Genomic DNA, 19583 nt, shown 5'->3' with positions numbered 1-19583 from the left:
TGGCAGATTTGACCATGTTCTCTTTATCTCCCCTTGCATCTTGACATGGCGGACTTCATGTTTGGTATGTCATTCTAGTCAATGGCAAGGTAGACTTTGCACTTCTTAAGCCATGTTTAGTCGGACTTGACATTTGTCTTGCATATTGTTTTTGCTTATCTCCTTGGGTAGACTTTAACATTGACATGCCATTGTGCGAGGTGGACTTCATGACTTGCATGCCATTGTGCAAGGTGGACTTCATGACTTGCATGCCATTGTGCATATGCTAGAGCAAGCTTTGAGGTTGTCTTGCCATGTGCATGACGAACTTGACACTTACCTTGCAATGTCCCTTGCATCTTGACATGGTGGACCTTGAGGTTGTCTTGCCATGTGAAAGGTGGACTTCAACTTTTGTATGCCAATCCATGGCAGACTTTGCACATGATCTGCCATCTTCACCTTTGGCATGGCGAACTTCATGTTTGGCCAAACACTTTGAATTTCTTCCATTGCTATCTCCATTTGAACTTGTCCTTGGTAGACTTCACGACTTGTTTGTCATTATGCATGTTTATCTGGAACATTTGGATGAACCTTTTGTTCGAAGATTTTACCCTACTTTTTACACTTGGGGACACAAATTTTTGATAGGAATGTTGTTGCCATGACCCGAGGGATCCAATCCTAGGTCAACTTTCAAAAAAGCTGAAAAAAGCAAAAAAAGCAAAAAACAAGCCAAAAAAGCGACTTCCCGAATTGGTCCCAAAGTGCTAAAAATTAAAAAAATCGAAAAAGAAAAAAAAGCAAAAAAGCAGAATCCCACAAAAATAGGAAGGTGCCATAACTAACCCTAAGCAATTGTGTTTTTCGTCCTTTGACCCCTCTGAGCACTTTGACGATGTCCAAACACTGATGTGAGCATGATTTCTTTATTTGACTTGGATGACCTCTCAAAAACTCAAACTCCAAACTTTCAAAGAAATAGACTTTTGAAATTGCAATGCTAAGGCAAAACCCTAAAAAGCAAACAACTGGGGGTCCCCATTTGCAATGGAGCGATGTGTAAAATAGGTCACAACACTACTTTCACTTGTGACAAATTTTATTTAGAGTTTAAAATAGCTCTTTGGTTCTTCTTCATTAGATAGATTATTTCTTATTGGCAATCTAATTTTCTTCATATTCAAGGCTATTTTTTACAGACGATGATTTTTGCTCATTTATAATATCATTTAAGATATCAGTTCTTTTCTCAAATTTGAGACTTTTGTTTAACTTGGAGGTTGTTTTTTTCTAGTTCCTCTCTCAAGGAAACAATCTTGGATTCCAATCTCTCATAATCTTCTTCCTTTTTCTTCAATTGGTTTCTTAGCTCCTCTTCAATCCTTTTCCCTTCTTCAATCTAAATTTTAAAATCAATTATCATCTTTTTGAACTCTTCAACACTTTGTGACAACTTTTCCTTAGATTCATAGTCCTCTTAGAGTTGCAATTTTTAGTTCAAATTTGTCTTCTTAAGCTTCTTTATTTCATTTAATGCACATATGAGTTCTCCTAAATCATATGCTTTCATTTTCGTCATATTCCTCTTCTTCTGACTCCATCTTTTCTTTTTCTCCTCTTACAAGTTGTCTTCACTTTCTAATACATCATTCTTTGTTACTATTACTATGTGTGCTCTTAAGATCTTCCTTCCAGTGATTAAGCTATACTTGATGGAACCAACTCTGATACCAATTGAAGAACACACACTTATACAGAGAGGCGGGTGAATCAGTATAAGACAATATTTTACTTTTTCAAAACTTAGCAACCATAACAATATCAATCACACAAGATCTAACAATTATGCAACACTAGAAGAATACAAGATTCACATGGAAACCCTTTCAGGTGAAAACCAAAGATTAATATCGCTTATGTAAAAATTCTACAAACTTTGTAGGCACCAACTCACTGGAGACACCAATCCCCACTACTAAGCACCAACTCGGTAAGAGACACTAATCTCTTCAATTTGTATGCACCAACCCACTGAAGGTACCAACCCCCACAACTAAGAAGCAACATAACAAGAGACACCAATCTCTTCTTTGAGAGGCACCAACCTCTAACACAACAAAGTCTTAGTCTTCTTTAGAACAATTCTCCTTGAAAATCTACTCTATATATGTTGTAAATCACCTTGAAAGGTATGCTACAAATTTGCCTTAGATCATCTTGAAAGGTCTCCTACAGATCTGCCTTAAATCTGTTGTAAGTAACTCTTCTAAAACTGATTATAAATCTTAGAAAAGTTTGCTCATAGATCTACTCTAAGTCTACTCTAATGTCTATCACTATATTGAAAGATATCACATTAATCTCTTCTTAAAAACTACATGTACTCTTCTGAAATTTGCATGTATTCTCCACAGGTCCTGTTGTGGATGATCCAACATTTTTCATACAAATACTCTTTTATAAACTGTGCAAATCTTTCACATATATTTTTTCTCTTAAGATTTGTTAAAATTGAATGATATTACATTACATTGCTTGATGTTCTTACCACATTTGATCTCCATTAATGCTACAACAAAAAGGTGTAATTTCTCCAAGAGAGGCAACCTATTGAGGGGGGTTGGCCTTATTAATAAATATTTGATTTAATTTAATTTCCCACAACGGGATGACTATGCCAAGGGAAATATGGTCAAGCAACATCTAATATTAAGTTAAACTTGCCCCATGAGGTCAACCAACATTTAATATTAAGTTAACTCCATCACTTGCCACATGAGGTTTGTCATTTGCATAGGTATTATAATTAGAATACTACTATATAAAGTCAACTTGTAGGGCATGACATTAATACTTGTGTTAGAATATGTATCAAGTGGTTCTCAACAACATTCACATTTATTTTACAGCATCCATTAGGTTTTATTGCTCCAAATGACAAGTCCACTCATCTCCATCATGACCACTACAACCAATGACTTCATCGATAAGATCATTGCTCCCACTAAAGCACTGTGACTAAATCAACCAAATATGATCTCTCTTTTGACATTAAAGACAAGAATGTGACATTCCTTCTTGACATCAATGACAACAATATGACTACAATATTTCCAACACTTCATATGTTTTCTCTCCCATTGGAGGGGATATATATTGTATCTATGCTGGAATTTGTTCTTGAAAGGTTATCTTGAGTCCACTTTTTCATGTCTTTCTCTCTCTTGAAGAGGAGTCAATCAAGTAAAGTTATCCCTTTGTTCTTCAATCGTGAGATTATTTTATTTGTACATGAATTTCTCATCAAGCTTAATTATTGGGGCCCATTTTTTGTTTTTTAAGCATTTTCCATTAGAGTTTTTAGCTTCTCCCTATATATTGCACTTAAGAGGGGTCTTAGAGTAAGTATATTTTCAAAGGGTAATAATATCTTTTTTTAATTAATTATTTAATTATAAAGTCTCTTTTTACACTAACATACTTAAGTTTACTTAAGTCATGTGCTTTTTTGTTTCAAGTCATAGGATTAAAACATGTCATGATCTAGCTCAATCCTCACCTAAGGTTTATTTACTCTTTGTCAAGGATTATTTATTATTATTGTATTATTCACAATTTTTAATTCATGTTTTTTTCATCAATGGACTTTAGCTATTACAAAAATTATATTGTTCTCTTTATTTTTTATATTTTTTTATTGTAAGTGATCTTTGAAAACTATAGGATTGAGGATTTAACACCATTACTTTGATGCTTGAGAAGTTTTGGGATGGTATGCGATATCTTGGACATTGTTTGGTAATGAACAAACATTTCTAGGTTTGCTTTTGCTCACAATTAACCTCATAAATGAATTGTTTTGGAAGGGTGAAATCAATGTTTAGATGGAATGAAAAGTTGAATATGATTGAATATTTGAATTCCTCTAAAAAAAATATAGAATTTCAAAAAGGAAGGCACCTTGTTTCAAGTCATGATGCAAAAGCTATGGCTTCTAAAAGAATTAGGTTGAAGAAGGCGAAGCAACAAATTCATGATTTCAAGTGGTAAATTCATTTTCATCACAACATCCTTGACTAGTTGTACAATTGTGTGTCATTTAGTGTCTCAAATAGCATTTTTTAGCTCCTCTTATTTTTAATGGTCGATTTACCTTCCAAATGATATGTGATTCTATAAATATCATGTTAAAGTTACTTAAGCATTGTTACTAGTCATTTGAGCCTTGTAACTCAAGCTTTGGGAGCATTTTGTAAGTGAATTTTGCTGTTTTTTATAATATTTTAAGCATAGTTCCAAGGCTCGCCAAGACTCAAAGAGTCCTGGCGGAGCCGAGTGACCCTAGACGAGTCTTAGGGATTCAAGACTCTCCAAGAACTCACTCTAGGCGAGACTCACTAGAAATTGGTTTTTTGCCGAGTCCTACCGAGTTTTTACCAAGTCTTGCCGAGTCTTGCTTATTTTCTTGCCGAGTCTCGTTTCTATGATTTTAAGAGCTGGGAAATTTGAATAGTGCTGTATTTGGTCTTAATATAGTGTTTACAAGTTGGAGATGATTTGTAACTAGCCTATTTCAAATATATGAATGTATCTCATATTTTTTAAGGAGCTTTTACCCACAAAGGGGTTTTCTATTTTACTTTCTATCTTCATTTAAGTGTTTTTATATTCAACTCCTCAAATTTTGTAAGTGGATGCCTAAAAGAGAGGATATCCTTCTTAAATTGCAAATGACATGTTACAATGAAAATTCTTTAATTAAAAGTTGACTTTCATTTTATTAAGAAAATTATTATGGGTAATCAAAATATAAATTGTATTTTCTCATTGCGATATTTAAGAGATTTGACAACTCTTTAATAATTTCACTTGGCATTGCTGGATATACAAATATGACGAAATAACAATGGTGGAGTTGCTGTTAGTCCGTTGCTAGTAAGAGGTGCTTTGTGACTTGTACTTGCACAAAGCAGCAGCTCAACCTTTGATGCACAAAGCGTAATAAATCTTCAAAGGACTATCTATTTGTGTTTTCAAACCAGAATCATATGCAAGAGTGTCTACCATTCATAAACTCTTTAAATCAAAATATAAGAATCCTTATGGCCTTCTAACTTGGTGTGAGTATAACAATAATGCACTTGGTGAAGAGGTGAAAATTACATATGGATGTGATAGTCTTTCACTATCATATCAATTTTGATATTTTATGCTTTTCAAGAAGTATACCTTACAGATAGACAAGAACATATTTACATTTAAATGAGCATTATTATTACAAGAAGATTACCTACATAGACAGAGAAAGTAAGCACAGGGATCTACACCCCAATGGGTAGTGAATTCACATCCTTTGCAAAACTACTGAAGGTTAGCTTGTGTAATGAAAACCAAAACTTGTCTAATTCATAACTTTATTGAGTGAAATGTCTTCTCAAAATTAACTTTGCATCGTCTCTTTGACAAAATTGATTGTTGCCAACTGAATTGTATGTCAGTCTCTTGCAGTTTCCAATGATTATCCAAGTCCCGTGGAAGAGATAACTGTGCCAAGAAAGAGAAAGCATCCAGAATACCTCCTTACACGATCATGCTCAGATAGCTTAACCTTAATGTATTACCAGCCAACCCAATACCTTCTGTTTTCCAAATAGCTTAATGTCATTTCCATCTCACCTCTGGGTCCTTTACTCACCACATTCTTTAAATAATTGAACAAAAATTGTCGTGTATCTTCATCTAGGAGAAGACGCATGAGATATTATGCAAGGGCTCTAAAAACTGAGCACAAAATGAAGCAACTAATGTTCAAAACTTTTACCATTTTTACATGATTTCTAGGTGGGGATTCTACCGTAAAGAATGTATATACAATAAAGGCAACATATCAATAGTGTTTTGTAGCAGTGACCTTCCTGCTCAATACGGGCCATGATGTGTCATAAACATATTTTGCTAGGTTACAGGGATATCATTTCCCAAATGGTTTCTTATGAGTGTCCAGTGAACACCTTATAATTGATAGAAAATAAAAATAAATAAAAGATGATATCACACATGGAGCAGGGTAGTGATGAAACTTTCTGAAAAGTGATTCAATGAATATTCAAGTAGCAATCAACTCTCAATTCTTTGTATGCAGACAAACTTCCTCCTTTTGATCTCCTATTCAAGTGTACAGCTCTTTTAGTTCTTCTTCAAAGGCCTGCTTTATGAGCTCTCGCTTCAATTTCAGCGCCGCTGTTACAAGGTTGGTATCAGGTGTCCATGGGTGTGCAAGCAGCTTTATTTTTTTGGGGATTTCAAAGTTCTTAAGATTTGCTTCTTGTGCAATCTGTTCATCAACACAAGATCAAATGTGTTACAAAAGACTACAACTTACTACACAATATGCTTCTACTAATGATAATAAAATAAAAACATAGCATATTTATGTCAACCGTGTGAGTCCGTTGAATAAGCTTCACAAGAACATGCATCTGGATTATTTGGGATCATATATTTACATGGAACATGCGCACAAAAGAGTAAGGCTCAGTGGAAAGGGATCATGCACTTCATGGTAAAATTATTATCGATCACCTACAAATTCAGACATAGCTGTCTTTGTTGTTGGTATCTGTTTGGAGTTAAAACAGGATTATAAAGTAGAATATGAAGTTTTCCAATTAACTTCCAACTGCTCGAGTCTAGAATGATAGTTTGACTTTGAAAAGCCTTCCCAATGCCCAGAACTACATGGCAAATAGTACAGTGCATAACAATATACCTTGGAATTTTGAAACAAAACGGTTTTTTGAAGAAATAGAATAGAATCACATCCCAAAGACACACAAACTGGCAGAACCAGGAAACAAAGTAGCATGCAGCCCCAAAAAATAAACAACTGCAATAAGAAAACATGGCCCCCTTCACAAGACCACAAAATCACATGATCAAAGAGTCCGATGAAAAACTAAGCAGCCAAAGCTATAAAGCCTGCGCTAGAAGGAAAGTGCCAGTCCTTTTGATTACCCCACCGTCATCAGGTAAGTCTTTTCCTCATCTATAGGCTCCCAACAAATGAGAGCATTGTCTTCTCCTTATTTAGTCTAAGAATCTAACACTTTCTGGCAACAGTTGAATTTGACAAACATTCCCTTGTGGTGACATGGCAAGAGCCAGGAAGAGAATTTATCCTGTGTTTGAGAGGATGCCATCCATGTTGTTGGAAGGATGCATGCAAGTGGTAATGTGATGAGCCCGATCTAGGCTAGGTCGGCCAGCTAAGTATTCTAGCAGTGCTAGTTAACACCCCTCTCTTTCTGCTTTGTTATTTTAATTAAATAAATAATAAATATAAATTATTAATAAATGCAAAATAATAAATAATTTTTATATTGACCCCTGGGCCGAATTGGCTTAGCCTGTGCTAGGCCATTTTCTTTGCTAGACTGATGTGAGGAGGCATGTTGTACTAATACAGGTCGTAGCTATTGTAGACGGGACCATGTATTTGTGTTCTGGAAGTCACTCAACGAATTCTGTTTTTTCTAGAACGAAATCTCAAAAGGACAACATCTGGGTAGGACGATACCCCTGCTCAATTAAACGTTTTCTGCATTACTTAACCACTCCACCTCCTTATTCGGCGCAAAGATGTGACAAGGAAGGGCGAGGGGATTTAGAAGATTGGTGGCTCCGACTTACAACACGAGCAGGGAACAGTAAATCACTTCCTTTGCTGTGTGTCCATCGACACCAGCAAAGCAAGGAAAATATAGCGTTTAAGGTGAAGCAACCACTCAGCACATAAGGAAGATAGTCAACACTGCTTGACACTGGTAGCACAGACATAGCTTATACAGGTCACAGAACAATCCATCATTCACACAACTTAGACGACATTTATGTACCTGTTTGAATGTTGGTTGATTTAGGATGGGTAATATATGAATTCAGGTTGCCTCTTTACCATGTTGTTTTGCAAAAAATAACACGAACTATACATTTTCATAGGTCTATGTATATGGAATTGATCTGGTGAATAAAGGAAGTTGGATACTCTTTGTGATAATATTCTGAACCTGCAAGTTTATTCTGTGTTGATACATTAATGCTTAATCTGGAAAATTGAATTTGAGATTGCAAGGATTTCTTTCTATTTTTGAGAATAGTACTATTTACCATTGAGAATTGCAAAATTTTACATGTTGGTATTCCAGTGGTATCAGAGCTTGGCATCCTGCCAGCCAATGTTTTGCTTCATGAGAGAGAGATCTAAGGTATCGACAGAGAGAAAAGGAGGTTTGCAAGAGGGACAGAGAAGAAGAAAATCCTCAAGAATTCATTATGAAGACCAAAGAATTCTAGACCAGCATGATGGATACCATGGTGGAAATGGTCCAACTTCTAAAAGGATTGAACTGACAACTAAGTACTGGTGTCATATGCAGCCTTGTTTGTTTTTTCTTTTTTTGTTTTGTTTTGGAATGCGTTTTGATTGTTTTTTTCAATGTTTTCAAATGATAAATATAGTGCAGATAAATAAGAAATATTGCAACTTTCAAACTCAGAAATTACACAGCTGAAAATTTATTTTATTTCTGATCTGGAAATACAAGTTTCTTCAAAAATAACAGCAACCCAGTTCATAAATATACATTAAATGTCTAAATCCAACATACCCAAAAAATGCAATTCTTGTCTAGCTTGAGCTGCTCTCAAAATACACCAAAATGGCACTCTAAAATGGACGTCCACCTTCAATATTGGCTCCAAATGCTACGCTGAAGATAGGAAGGAATGTGCAAGTCCAAACGTCTCCAAACAGCAAGATATCACTGCTCAAAAACCCTAGATGTCCACCAAAGAGTGTACGGCCAGCATAGGAGAGGTACGGCCAGCCGCAAGCAAAATCCAACTCAAAACTCCCTCCTCAAACTCACAATCTGCAACTAAATGATATCTACTCTGAAATCTGTAGCTATAAACTGATTTTTTGCATCAATGAATCCTCCATGAAGCTCCAATGTGTTTCTTGAATGAAAACACAAAGAAATTCTCTAGATTGTGTCTTTCAACTACGTAGAGAATGTTGCATGCAAGGGTTTTCATCCTTACAAACCAAGAAAACTGTAATGTCCTCTCCTTAGCCAGTTCTGTTTTCAGGGTTAGTCTATTATTAGGTCCTCGTAGACTAAGCGGTTGGATAGAGGACTAAGCAGGTTGGTCTTCACAAAAATGTGTTAGGAGGTTTCCTTCTTGATTTGCTAGAGCATTAAGCTTAATTATTAAGTTGCATTGAATTTCATAACTTCTCTTTGGGTCACTTTAAACACATTTATAATATAAAGTTTTCACTCTTCCTAAGTACCTATTCTAGTGAGAGTGTGAAAGGTGAAGTGAGAGATAAAAGGTTGGATTAAGTGGAAATGCATATAACATAAAGTGAGCACTCCTAAGTGGGGAAAGTAATCATTAATTAATGCATTTATAAAATCTTATTGAGGTGTTAGGGTTTCAGCCCTAATTAGGGCATAGCTTTGGAGATTGATAAAAGGGCAAACTTGGAAGCTAAAGAGGAATGTTATGTTGGATTTTATTTTCATTCTTGCCTCCCTAGAGGAGTTTGTCTGAACCTTAGGGTTTGAGGACTTTGGAGATGGAAACCTAGATTGTTTTACACATCTACAGCTGTGAGAGACCAGCCAAGGGTGTGAGAAACTCCATTCTCAGGGGTTTCCATTGAGCATCAAAGTTGAAGAGTTTTTTGTAGCAAATTTGAAGTCTGCTACTTGCTTGTGTGTGTGGCCATACCATTCTTGGATTGGAAAGGCTTGGTAAATACCTTTTTTGGATCATCTTTGCACAAGGATTGTATTGGCACATGAGGACAAGTTATTTGAAGATCTTGCAACAATTTTGAAGGGTTTCTTTGGACCAGTTGAAGAGTTTTTTACAGTGGCTATAGTGAGGTGGCTGCTTGGCAGGCCGACCCCCTTTACAGCTCTTTTGGAGGTCATCTTTGTCACAAACTTCGCTCTAGGTAGCTGTCCACTATCATACTCTCATCTCCAACATGAGTTCAGTCTACAAGGGTTGCAGCAGTCAAAAAGGGTTCAATACTCATAAAATCAGACCCATATCAGTTCGTACCAGCTGTAGGAAGTGGAGTCTCTAAGCATCCAAACGTTGAAGGTTGGCCATAGCATGTTTTCCCAATATGAGCACCTACATCAGACCCCCATGTGACAGCAGTTTGGTGAGGAAAGAAGCAGATTTCTAATCACTTTGAATCATTTTCTTAGTGTGCACCTTGGTTGTTTGCTTGCGTTCAAAGTTCAACTCATTAACTACTCAAGCTACCGGGTATGTTTGGTAGTGATTTGAAAGACATTGTTTGCTCAGTAATAGCACCCTTATCATAAGATTCATGTACTCTACAATAGAAATCTGATAGAAATAATAAGCTTGACTGTGATTGTTGGCATTGTGTTGTCATTGATGTCAACCGGTATAGGATGGCTACCGGTATAAGAGATGTATGTGTAGCACTGTCATTGATGCATACCGGATGTGATGTCTTTGATGTCACCTAGCTTAGCAGGTCACCGGTAAGGGAAAGAATGTCATTCAGCACAATGGCCATTGGAGTCACCGGTACACAAGTTAGTGTTTGACTTGTGTTGAAGATATGCATAGGAGCCCGGTATGATATAACAACCAGTAAATGATGACATCTGTAAGAGAGCAAGATGCTGGTCAGTTGATTATGATGAAGAGGGGGAATGTCATCTAAATCACATCAACACCAGAGGTGAAGTATGTGTAGGCCACCGGTATGCTGTGGATGTAAAACAGCAGGACTCCCACCGGATAAAGATGCAGTCACCATTTGAAGAGAAGACTGATAGTGAGTGTGCCCAAACCTGATCACATGTGCCTGATTGAAGATATTCTGCTCAAACAGGGAAGCCACATTGGTGCACTGCAGGATGCAGATGACATGAATCCACTCCCACCGATAAGTGTAACTTATCTCACCATACGCATGGAATGCATCATATCCCTCTGAGAGAAGGCAGTCAAAGGAAGCGAAGGCAAGAGATTGAATGCATAGACTGGATGACAAATGTGAATGATGAGGAAGCCTCCCGATCTTAAGATCAGAGATGTGTACCGGATCTACAAAGGTAGACATGTTGAGTTGTCGGTACAAAGAAGGAAGGATATGTTTGCCATTTTGGCAAACCGGTTAAGAGGAGGACCGGTCAAATGATGAAGGCGGCAAAGTTGGAACAGCTGCAGACAGAGGACATTGCTGGATTGAAGATGGAATTTGTTGAAGGTTGATGACATGGTGTCATCAAGGTGGTTGCTGGTAAGTATGTCCACCGGTAAAGCTAGCAAAGTGCAGATGCAGAAGGCTCCTATCTGCTGAAGATGTGCATGAGGTAGGTTGGCAAGTGTGCTGACCGGTTTAGGTGTTCCACTGGAAGAGAAGAAAGGTACAAGGTTGATTGCAAACCAGATAGGGTATAACCGGCAGGGTCTGTGAACCGGTAGATGAACCCAGTTATGGGGATGGTTAGTGATCCTATCCAGACCAACACAGATGACCTAGCAAAGGTGGATGTCGACAAAGTGGCCACGTGGAGTTGAAGTGGCAAGCATGCATACACAGGTTGGTGTGGTGTGTTGGTGAAGTGTCTGTTGGCGAGGTAGATGGTGGAAGGTCGACATTTATGTCAACTGCGTGATTCATGGGATGTGTAGTAGAGTGTTGTCGGCATAAATTGCCTACCGTTATGTTTGATAATATTTGTTATTTGACAAGGTATTAATTAATTGTATTGAGTGGGCTGTCAGTCTCGGGTAGTTATGTGTCGGTTGGTTGACGGTTGTGTACCTCTCAGCAACCGTCGGGTCCTTTATCGTGTACTGTCAAGGAAGTGGCATGGTATTGTCGGATCTATTGTAATCCTTGGCCGACCATCCTTGGTCTCTTCTCTTTAATAATTGGATGTGTGAATAAAGATATATTTTACTCCCGTGTCTGGTATGCATTGTCATGTACATTATTATTTCCTGTATTTAATTTACCAGTTGTAGCGGTAAACATTTTGGCGCCATTGCCTTAAAAGAAATCGGGTCAGCCTTGAGTGATTCATGTCCGTAGATCCCATCAAAGGTGAGAAGAGGCCACAGGGTGGTCAAGACCAAGCTATTAGGTGATCTGCCGACCCTCGGTCGGAGGGACCACAGAGACGAGTCGAAGCTTGGAAGTACTCGGAGTGTTGGGATTCCACTGGACAAAAAAGCATACGACGCCCTCCTGGGAAGGGGATGGCTGATCATGGCTAGAGCCAAACATAACTGGAAGAAGAATACACTCTCAATCGAAAGTGAAAGTCATAAGTATGTGATTGACTTGAGGAATCAATCCGTCAGTGAAGAGCTCGTGTCGTCTGACTCTGTCTTGAAGGACTCAAATAGATGGGAGTGGGGTTCCGAAGGAGAAAGAGGAGGGAGGGAACCCAACGAAGGAGTTCTGGAACTGGATGGATGCTCTAAAGATGGAACTAGTTCACTGGCCGGACTCTTCCATTGGCAGATGGAGGACTACGAGGTCTTCCACCCGGAGTGCCACATGCTGCAAATATGCGAGATTGAGGAATCAAGTGGTGGTATGGAAGAACAGTCATTTCCCTCGGATTACGGTAGGTACCAGGAGGGAATGGCACAGGTGGATGACACGCCAGCCCACCAGTTTGAACGAGACAAACCCATCAAGTACGAGGAAAGGGATGTGAAAAAATTCAATCTAGGCAAGGACGAGGACCCATAGGTGATACTCGTGGGGGATGACTGGAACCCCGTATTGAAGGTGGCGTCTTTCAGGATATTTCTGGAATACAAGGACGTCTTTGCCTGGACCTACAAGGACTTGGAGGGGGTACCACCGGAATTGTGCATACATCGCATATCCCTCGTACCAGAAGCCCAACCCGTACGAAGGAGACCGTACAGGATGAACAAGAACTACGTGGCCAAGGTGAATGAAGAAATCAACAAAATGTTGGAGGCTGGGATCATATTCAAAGTGGAAACCAATGAATGGGTTTCCCTAATAGTCATTTCTCTCAAGAAGGAAGCTAATCAAATAAGGATATGCGTGGACTTCAGGTACCTAAACGCAGTAACAATCAAAGATCCATTCCCAATCCCATTCACTAACAGCATTCTGGAAGAGGTAGCTGGGCATGAGATATACACATTTCTGGATGGGTTCTCGGGATACAATCAGATAAGTATTGCGGAAGAAGATAAGCTAAAGACCACATTCGTGGTGGAGGAGGGGGTGTACGCCTACAATCGCATGCCCTTCGGGCTATGTAATGCATCGACAACCTTCCAGAGAATAATTTTACACATTTTTGACAAAATGTCCGTACGAAATTTCAAGGCATTCTTGGATGATTGGTCGATTTTTAGTGATCAGGACACCCATCTAAAGGCACTCGGAGAATGTATGGAGAGGTGCCGGAAAGCTAGGTTGGCTCTTAACCCGAGTAAGTGCAGGTTTATGGTACCACAAGGAAAGCTTCTCAGCCACATTGTTTGTAAAGAAGGTCTGAAGACAGACCCAGCTAAGATAGGAGTGATTGTCAACATGGAGAATCCAACGAATGTGACAAGGGCGAAGTCATTCTTGGGCCATGTTGCCTACTACCCGAGATTTATCAAAGGCTTTGCACAAGTCTCTTGGCCCCTAGACAAGCTGACAAGGAAGGGAGAGCCGTTCGTATGGGGTACGGAGCAAGAAGGAGCCTTCAAGGAATTGAAAGATCAACTGGTAAGTGCACAATACTAGTGTACCTGGATTGGAATAAGGAGTTTCACGTACATGTCGATGCCTCCAACTTCGTGATTGGTGCTACCCTCGCACAAGTAGGGATGCAAGGACTGGATTATTCCGTTTCCTTCGCTAACGACTTTTGTCAAGGGCTGACCGAAACTACAGCACAACGGAGAGGGAGGCACTCGAGATGGTGTACGCGGTACAAAAGTTTTGCCACTACCTGTTGGCTACTCCGTTCATGTTTTACGTGGACCATCAGGCGCTAATGTATCTGGTAAATGAACCAATTATCCAGGGTCAGGTAAGTAGATGGCTACTACTCCTACAAGAATTCACCTTCACCATTATTATATGGCCAGGCAAGTCCCATGTGATAGCCGACAAACTATCAAGGATTAGATCAGGAGAATCGGATGAAGGGGCGAACGAGGACTTCCTAGATGCACACTTGTTCCAAATTGTAGTACTACCATCGTGGTACGAGAAGATCGACCAGTACCTCTCTACTTCCACATTCCCAAGGGAGATGCCCCCGGGGGAACGACGGAAGCTGGCACTGAAGAGTAAGACTTTCCAACTAATCAATGGTCTGTTATATAAAATGGGCCCGGACCAAATCCTGAGGAGATGTGTTAAGGAGGAAGAAATCCCCAGTGTGTTGAAGGAAGCACATGACGGGTTAGCAGGCGAACACATGAGACCAGATGCAACTGACAGGAAAGTACTTCTAGCTGGTCTGTGGTGGCCAACTCTACACAGTGACGCCCGGGAGTGGGTGGTTGGGGGTGACACTTGCCAATGTGCAGGAAAACCACTCAAGCGGGACTTCATGCCCCTCTTTCCCTCGCAGCCACATGAGCTATTCAAACAGTGGGGTCTAGACTTTGTAGGACCCTTGAAGCCGAGTAGCATGCACAGGTGCAAATATATTGTAGTGGCTACGGAATACCTCACCATGTGGGCAGAAGCGAGAGCCTTGCCAGATAACACAACTCTGAGTACGACACGGTTCTTGTATGAATAGATCGTCATGAGGTATGGGATACCCCTTCAAATCACCAGTGACAGGGGAGTGCACTTTGTCAACCAAGTAATCCGTACCATGATTGTAGAGTTCAAAATCTTTCACAATCTCTCTAGTCCGTACTACCCCCGAGCTAATGGACATGCAGAAGCAACCAACAAGGTGTTGGTGTCAATAATTTACAAGTCGTGTGGGGTGGAGCAGGAAGACTGGGAGGAAACGCTACTAGCCGTACTGTGGGCCTACCGCACAACCTACAAGGTCACCACGAGGCATACCCTATTCCAGCTCATGTATGGGCAGGAGGCAGTGGTACCGGCCGAATACACCGTACCTAGCCTCCGGGTGGCGGTGGATAATAGACTCAGTGATGAAGAAAGCTTGAGTGCAAGGCTTGACAACCTAATGAAACTGGACGAACGAAGGGTAATGGCACAATGGGCAACGGAGGTAGCGCAGCGACAGCGGAAGTGCTGGCATGACAAGCACCTACGGCGGGTCAACTTCCGGCCGGGGCAATTGGTTTTAAAGTATAACGGCCGCAATGAACTCCGACCAGGGAAGTTTAAAGTTCGTTGGCTCGGACCTTATAAGATCAGAGAGGTCGGCAAGAACGGGGCGGTGAAGCTATCCACTCTGGATAACAATCCAATCAGGACCCAGTGAATGGTTCAAAGCTAAAAGTCTACAAAGAACGAAACAAACCTGTGATCGGGATTAACATGCTGGGATACGCTACAAAAGGGAACTGGACCATTGGCCAGAGCAAGGAAGTCGACGAAGACCCGGTGGTAAAAGCAGAGCCCTATCAGAGAGATGAAGAGTGGGCAAAGCCTTTTGCAGCCATGGAAGAACGGCTTGTGCCAAAGCAGGGGGAAGGTGTTGCGGTTCCGAGGAACCACAAACACCTCACAAACGCATATTTTGGGGAACCAGCTGTATGGGTACGGGTTTCAGGACATTGGAAGAAGCGGGCCCCATATGAAGGTCTTCGAAAAGGGTACGTAGCATACGATATCGATGAAGAGGCCGAAGCCCAAAGGAAAGCTGAGAGTGCAAATAAAGAGGAGGACCCTGTGGACTTGGAGGCGGAACTTGACTTAGAGAAGTACGGGGCAACCCTAGGTCCCTGTTTAAAAATGGTGCTCAAAACGGAAGACTTATTCATCATCACCTCCCAGCTAGGCGAATCGGAAGCCGGACCCAATTCGTTATACCGGGTGATCCCTAACCCTACAAGACCACTGGAGGTTGACAGAGAAAAAGTAAAATGGTACCAATAGTACGGAGGCCGCTACATTGACGAGCGATATAAGGGGGTGGGACCCGCTCCGTTAGTTGACAAGATATGGGACCTGGAGTACGTAGGGTCGGTTGTGCACAAGAATGCTATAGGAGGATGCCGCACGTCTGTATGTGGTTGCATGATTCAGAGATAAAGCTGAAAACTCAGAATTACCCCTCAAGAATGAATTTGAAGAGGAACATAGGAGATGAGGACGCCGACAAAGGATGAAACAAAAAGTGGAAGGAAGACAGGACGAGCAACAAGGGAAGAGCAAGCAAGAAATCAAGTACCCAAACAAGAAGGAGGAAACTAAGGGGGCGGAAAGATCATTCAGCAACATTGGCAAAGGCAATAAGCTACCTTGTGGATCACAAAGGGCCATCTACACGATGCAACCTAACCCCGAGATACCTTGGTAAACTAAAGGTACGAAGAGTTACATTTAAAAAGTGTTGTCAAAAGAGATAAAAAGGCTAGGGTTGGCATACCTTGGTAAATTGAAGGTACGAAGAGTTACATTTAAAAAGTGTTGTCAAGTAAAAGAAATAAAACAATTGATAAGAGACAGGATATTAAAAGTGGGAAACGAAAAGTATATGGAAGAGAGAAAAAGGCAAGGGTTGGGGAGTATTAAAAAATTAAAGTGCAAGGCAGAAGTAATGGAAATAAGTAAGGAAAAAATACAATTAATAAAGAGGCAATTGTTTTATAAAAAAATTATAAAATTTAAGCCTAACCCTAACCTTGAAAATATCAAATGATTATTTAAAGCCCCACAGAGCTCATTTGTACACAACACATAGGCAGAATCAGGACAGAGAAAGAGCTTGTCGAAGAGAAAATTGCAGAAGAAGGTGCCAAGCAGGGTCGTATAGGTTCGTACACATCCCACTAGTACAAGCACAAACCGTACGACCACCACGAGCTGAGGAATCCGTACGGACGACAGAGGCTGAAGGAATTTGCAAGTTAAAGCCAGAAAATCCGTACGACCTTGACAAACCGTACGACGTACGGCCTGAGGAAGGAAGAGTGAGGAATCTGTATGGTGTTGATAGCCCGTATGGTGTATGACTAGGTGAGAATCACTACAGCGTACGGCCTGCAGACAGTATGCACGTTGATCGCCCATACGGTGTACAACCGTCGAAGAGGGAGGCTTTGAATTACCTGTACGGAAATCTTGAAATATCCGTACGGGGTGTGATCGACAAAGAAGGGAGTTTGGCATAGCCCGTACGGTGTACGGCTTGCGAGGGAAGGAATCTGTACGTGTAAGGGAGACATACCGTACAACGAAACATCGCACTCACAGGAAACTAAGTTGTACAATCTTGTACGGATACCAGCGGATAAAGGAGGAAGGTCGTACGGCTAGAAAACAGACATATTGTACGTGCAGGATCCGTACAATCCCCCCCTTCGCGGCGTCTATACATGCAGGGAGCAGTTGCATAAAAAGTTTGAGGGTATCTGTGCAGAGATTCGTGCCATTCGTGTAGAGCTGAGTGCAGAGTTGGTGCAGGTTGAAGAGGTTGTACGACCAGGGAACGAAAGTGCACAAACTAATCCGTATGGTGTAGAGGCAGCAGTTGGTCCAATGGTTCGTACAAATTGGCGGGACACACTTGCAGACCGTTATAATAACGGTCAAGGACAGGACAAAGATAGGAAAATAGGGCAAAGCAGCTGCAGTGCAACCATGACCACTACAGACCCAACCAACAGCAAGAAGACTAAAATCAAGCCAAAAGTGCAGAAGGATCCGGAGGAAATCACTACGGAGAATGTAGCCTTTGAGAGCGTGACTGGCAACGAATGCCATACTTGGTGGGAGGAAACTTCCCCTGACCATGTGATAAAGGACTCCCTCATGAAAGCACAGGTAGACCATGCCATTCAGATGCCGACATTCAACATCAAAGATTTTGAGCCGGTACTACGGACTATGGTATCCAGATACAACCGCCAGGAAAGGGCTTTCATCATTTAGTTCTAGGGCTGCACGGTTCGAGTTTCCTTCAAGGCAAAAGATTTCAGGAGAGTATTTGGTATACCCAAAAAGGGGGCATCTGCAGCGAAACTGGCCAAGAAGCTCACCAAGGAGAAGAAGTGGCTGCTGGACTTGGTATGCAGAGATGACCTCACAGAAGAGCAATGGAAGAGCAACTGGTCTGATAGTAGGGGATTGAAGCGTGCGTTTATCACACTAGGAGAATGGAGAATGTTGATGGACTTAGTAAAAAGCCGACTCACAGGAGCTAGCCGTGCATCCGACATAACCGTTTGGATGATAGGGTTAATGAATGGGATTAAGTGTGGTAAAGTGTACAACTGGGGGCAACTTTTGGCGGAAAGAATTCATGGTTTTCTCAAGTTGGAACACGAGACATTTTACATATGCCACCACGCCATCAACCTATTCCTGGATGCCGTACATCTGTAAGTACTGCTAGAAATGTGGGGGACTTTCGAACCGCGCGGAAGGGTGGAACCTAATAAGTCGACCATGTACTATTATGCCCATATGGACATGCTTGGTGACACCGTGCAGTCGACAAAGAGGAGGAGGAAGCTGGACGTGTCCGTAGAGGTTGAAGATGACAACAGTACCGAGGATTCTGAGGAGGAGGTCGAAGAGACTGAGGAGCAGGAGAGTGGCGATGAGGGGTTCCGTATGGCACCACACACAACAGGAGAGGATGAAGGGGAAGCGGAATCGCAGCAACATGAAGAAAAGGTAGAGGAAGAGCAACATGGAGGGCTACGGGTACAGTGGAAGAGCACGCGGGTGAAATTTACACCCCCAAAATTATCCCCTTCAACACACTTGGTACCACAGGAAGCACTTACAGTAGCTAGTCCGGTCGAGGACGTACGACCAGTAGGGGTGTTGTTCTGGAAAATCAATGAAGGAGAACCACCAGCACAATGGCGAGTGTCACTGCCGCAGATCAGTTTAGCTTTACTCGAGTCACAAGTTGCACCAACCGCGAAACGTACCAGTATGGCAGACCGGACGGTGGCAAAGGAGGCCGTACAGCATAGTCCGAATAAAATAGCTCAGGAGACAGTCGTACCAAGGGAAGAAGAGGTAGTCGTACAAGGAATCGGTACTAGTATGACAGGTTTAGGTACTGGCACAGCAAGTACGAGTACGACAAGTACGAGTACGACAAGTACTAGTACAATAGCAGCAGGTACTAGTACAGTACCAGCGGAGAAAGATGAGTCAAGGGATGTACCGATGACGGGAGATGGTCTAAAGGAGTTGGCAGTACTGGAGACACTGACAGATGAGGATATAGATGCATCGTTGGATGGGGTGGCTGGGGCAATTTGCACTCACACCTCACCCTCTCCCCTCCCCTTCACCACATGCTATGGCCTTTGGACCGAACCAGACACAGGACAAGACTACTCCTATCACAGATCAGGAT

General features: G+C 41.2%; 1 protein-coding gene across 6 annotated transcripts in view; it reads right to left on the bottom strand.

Moving 5' to 3' along the window:
• Positions 1-5770: 5770 nt before the first annotated feature.
• LOC131073036 (long chain acyl-CoA synthetase 9, chloroplastic) overlaps positions 5771-19583 on the bottom strand; it is a 219449-nt gene continuing 205636 nt past the window's right edge. For all 6 annotated transcript variants that reach the window (XM_058009393.2, XM_058009390.2, XM_058009389.2 and 3 more), the window contains one exon: positions 5771-6322. In XM_058009393.2, the coding sequence (XP_057865376.2) occupies positions 6158-6322 (165 nt within the window). In that variant the 3' untranslated portion in view covers positions 5771-6157. The remainder of the gene's footprint in view (positions 6323-19583) is intronic.

This window comes from Cryptomeria japonica, chromosome 6 (genome assembly GCF_030272615.1).
Source record: "Cryptomeria japonica chromosome 6, Sugi_1.0, whole genome shotgun sequence".
NCBI lineage: Eukaryota > Viridiplantae > Streptophyta > Pinopsida > Cupressales > Cupressaceae > Cryptomeria > Cryptomeria japonica.
Note: the sequence above shows the minus strand (reverse complement) of the source record. Positions and strands in the feature narration are given on the sequence as shown.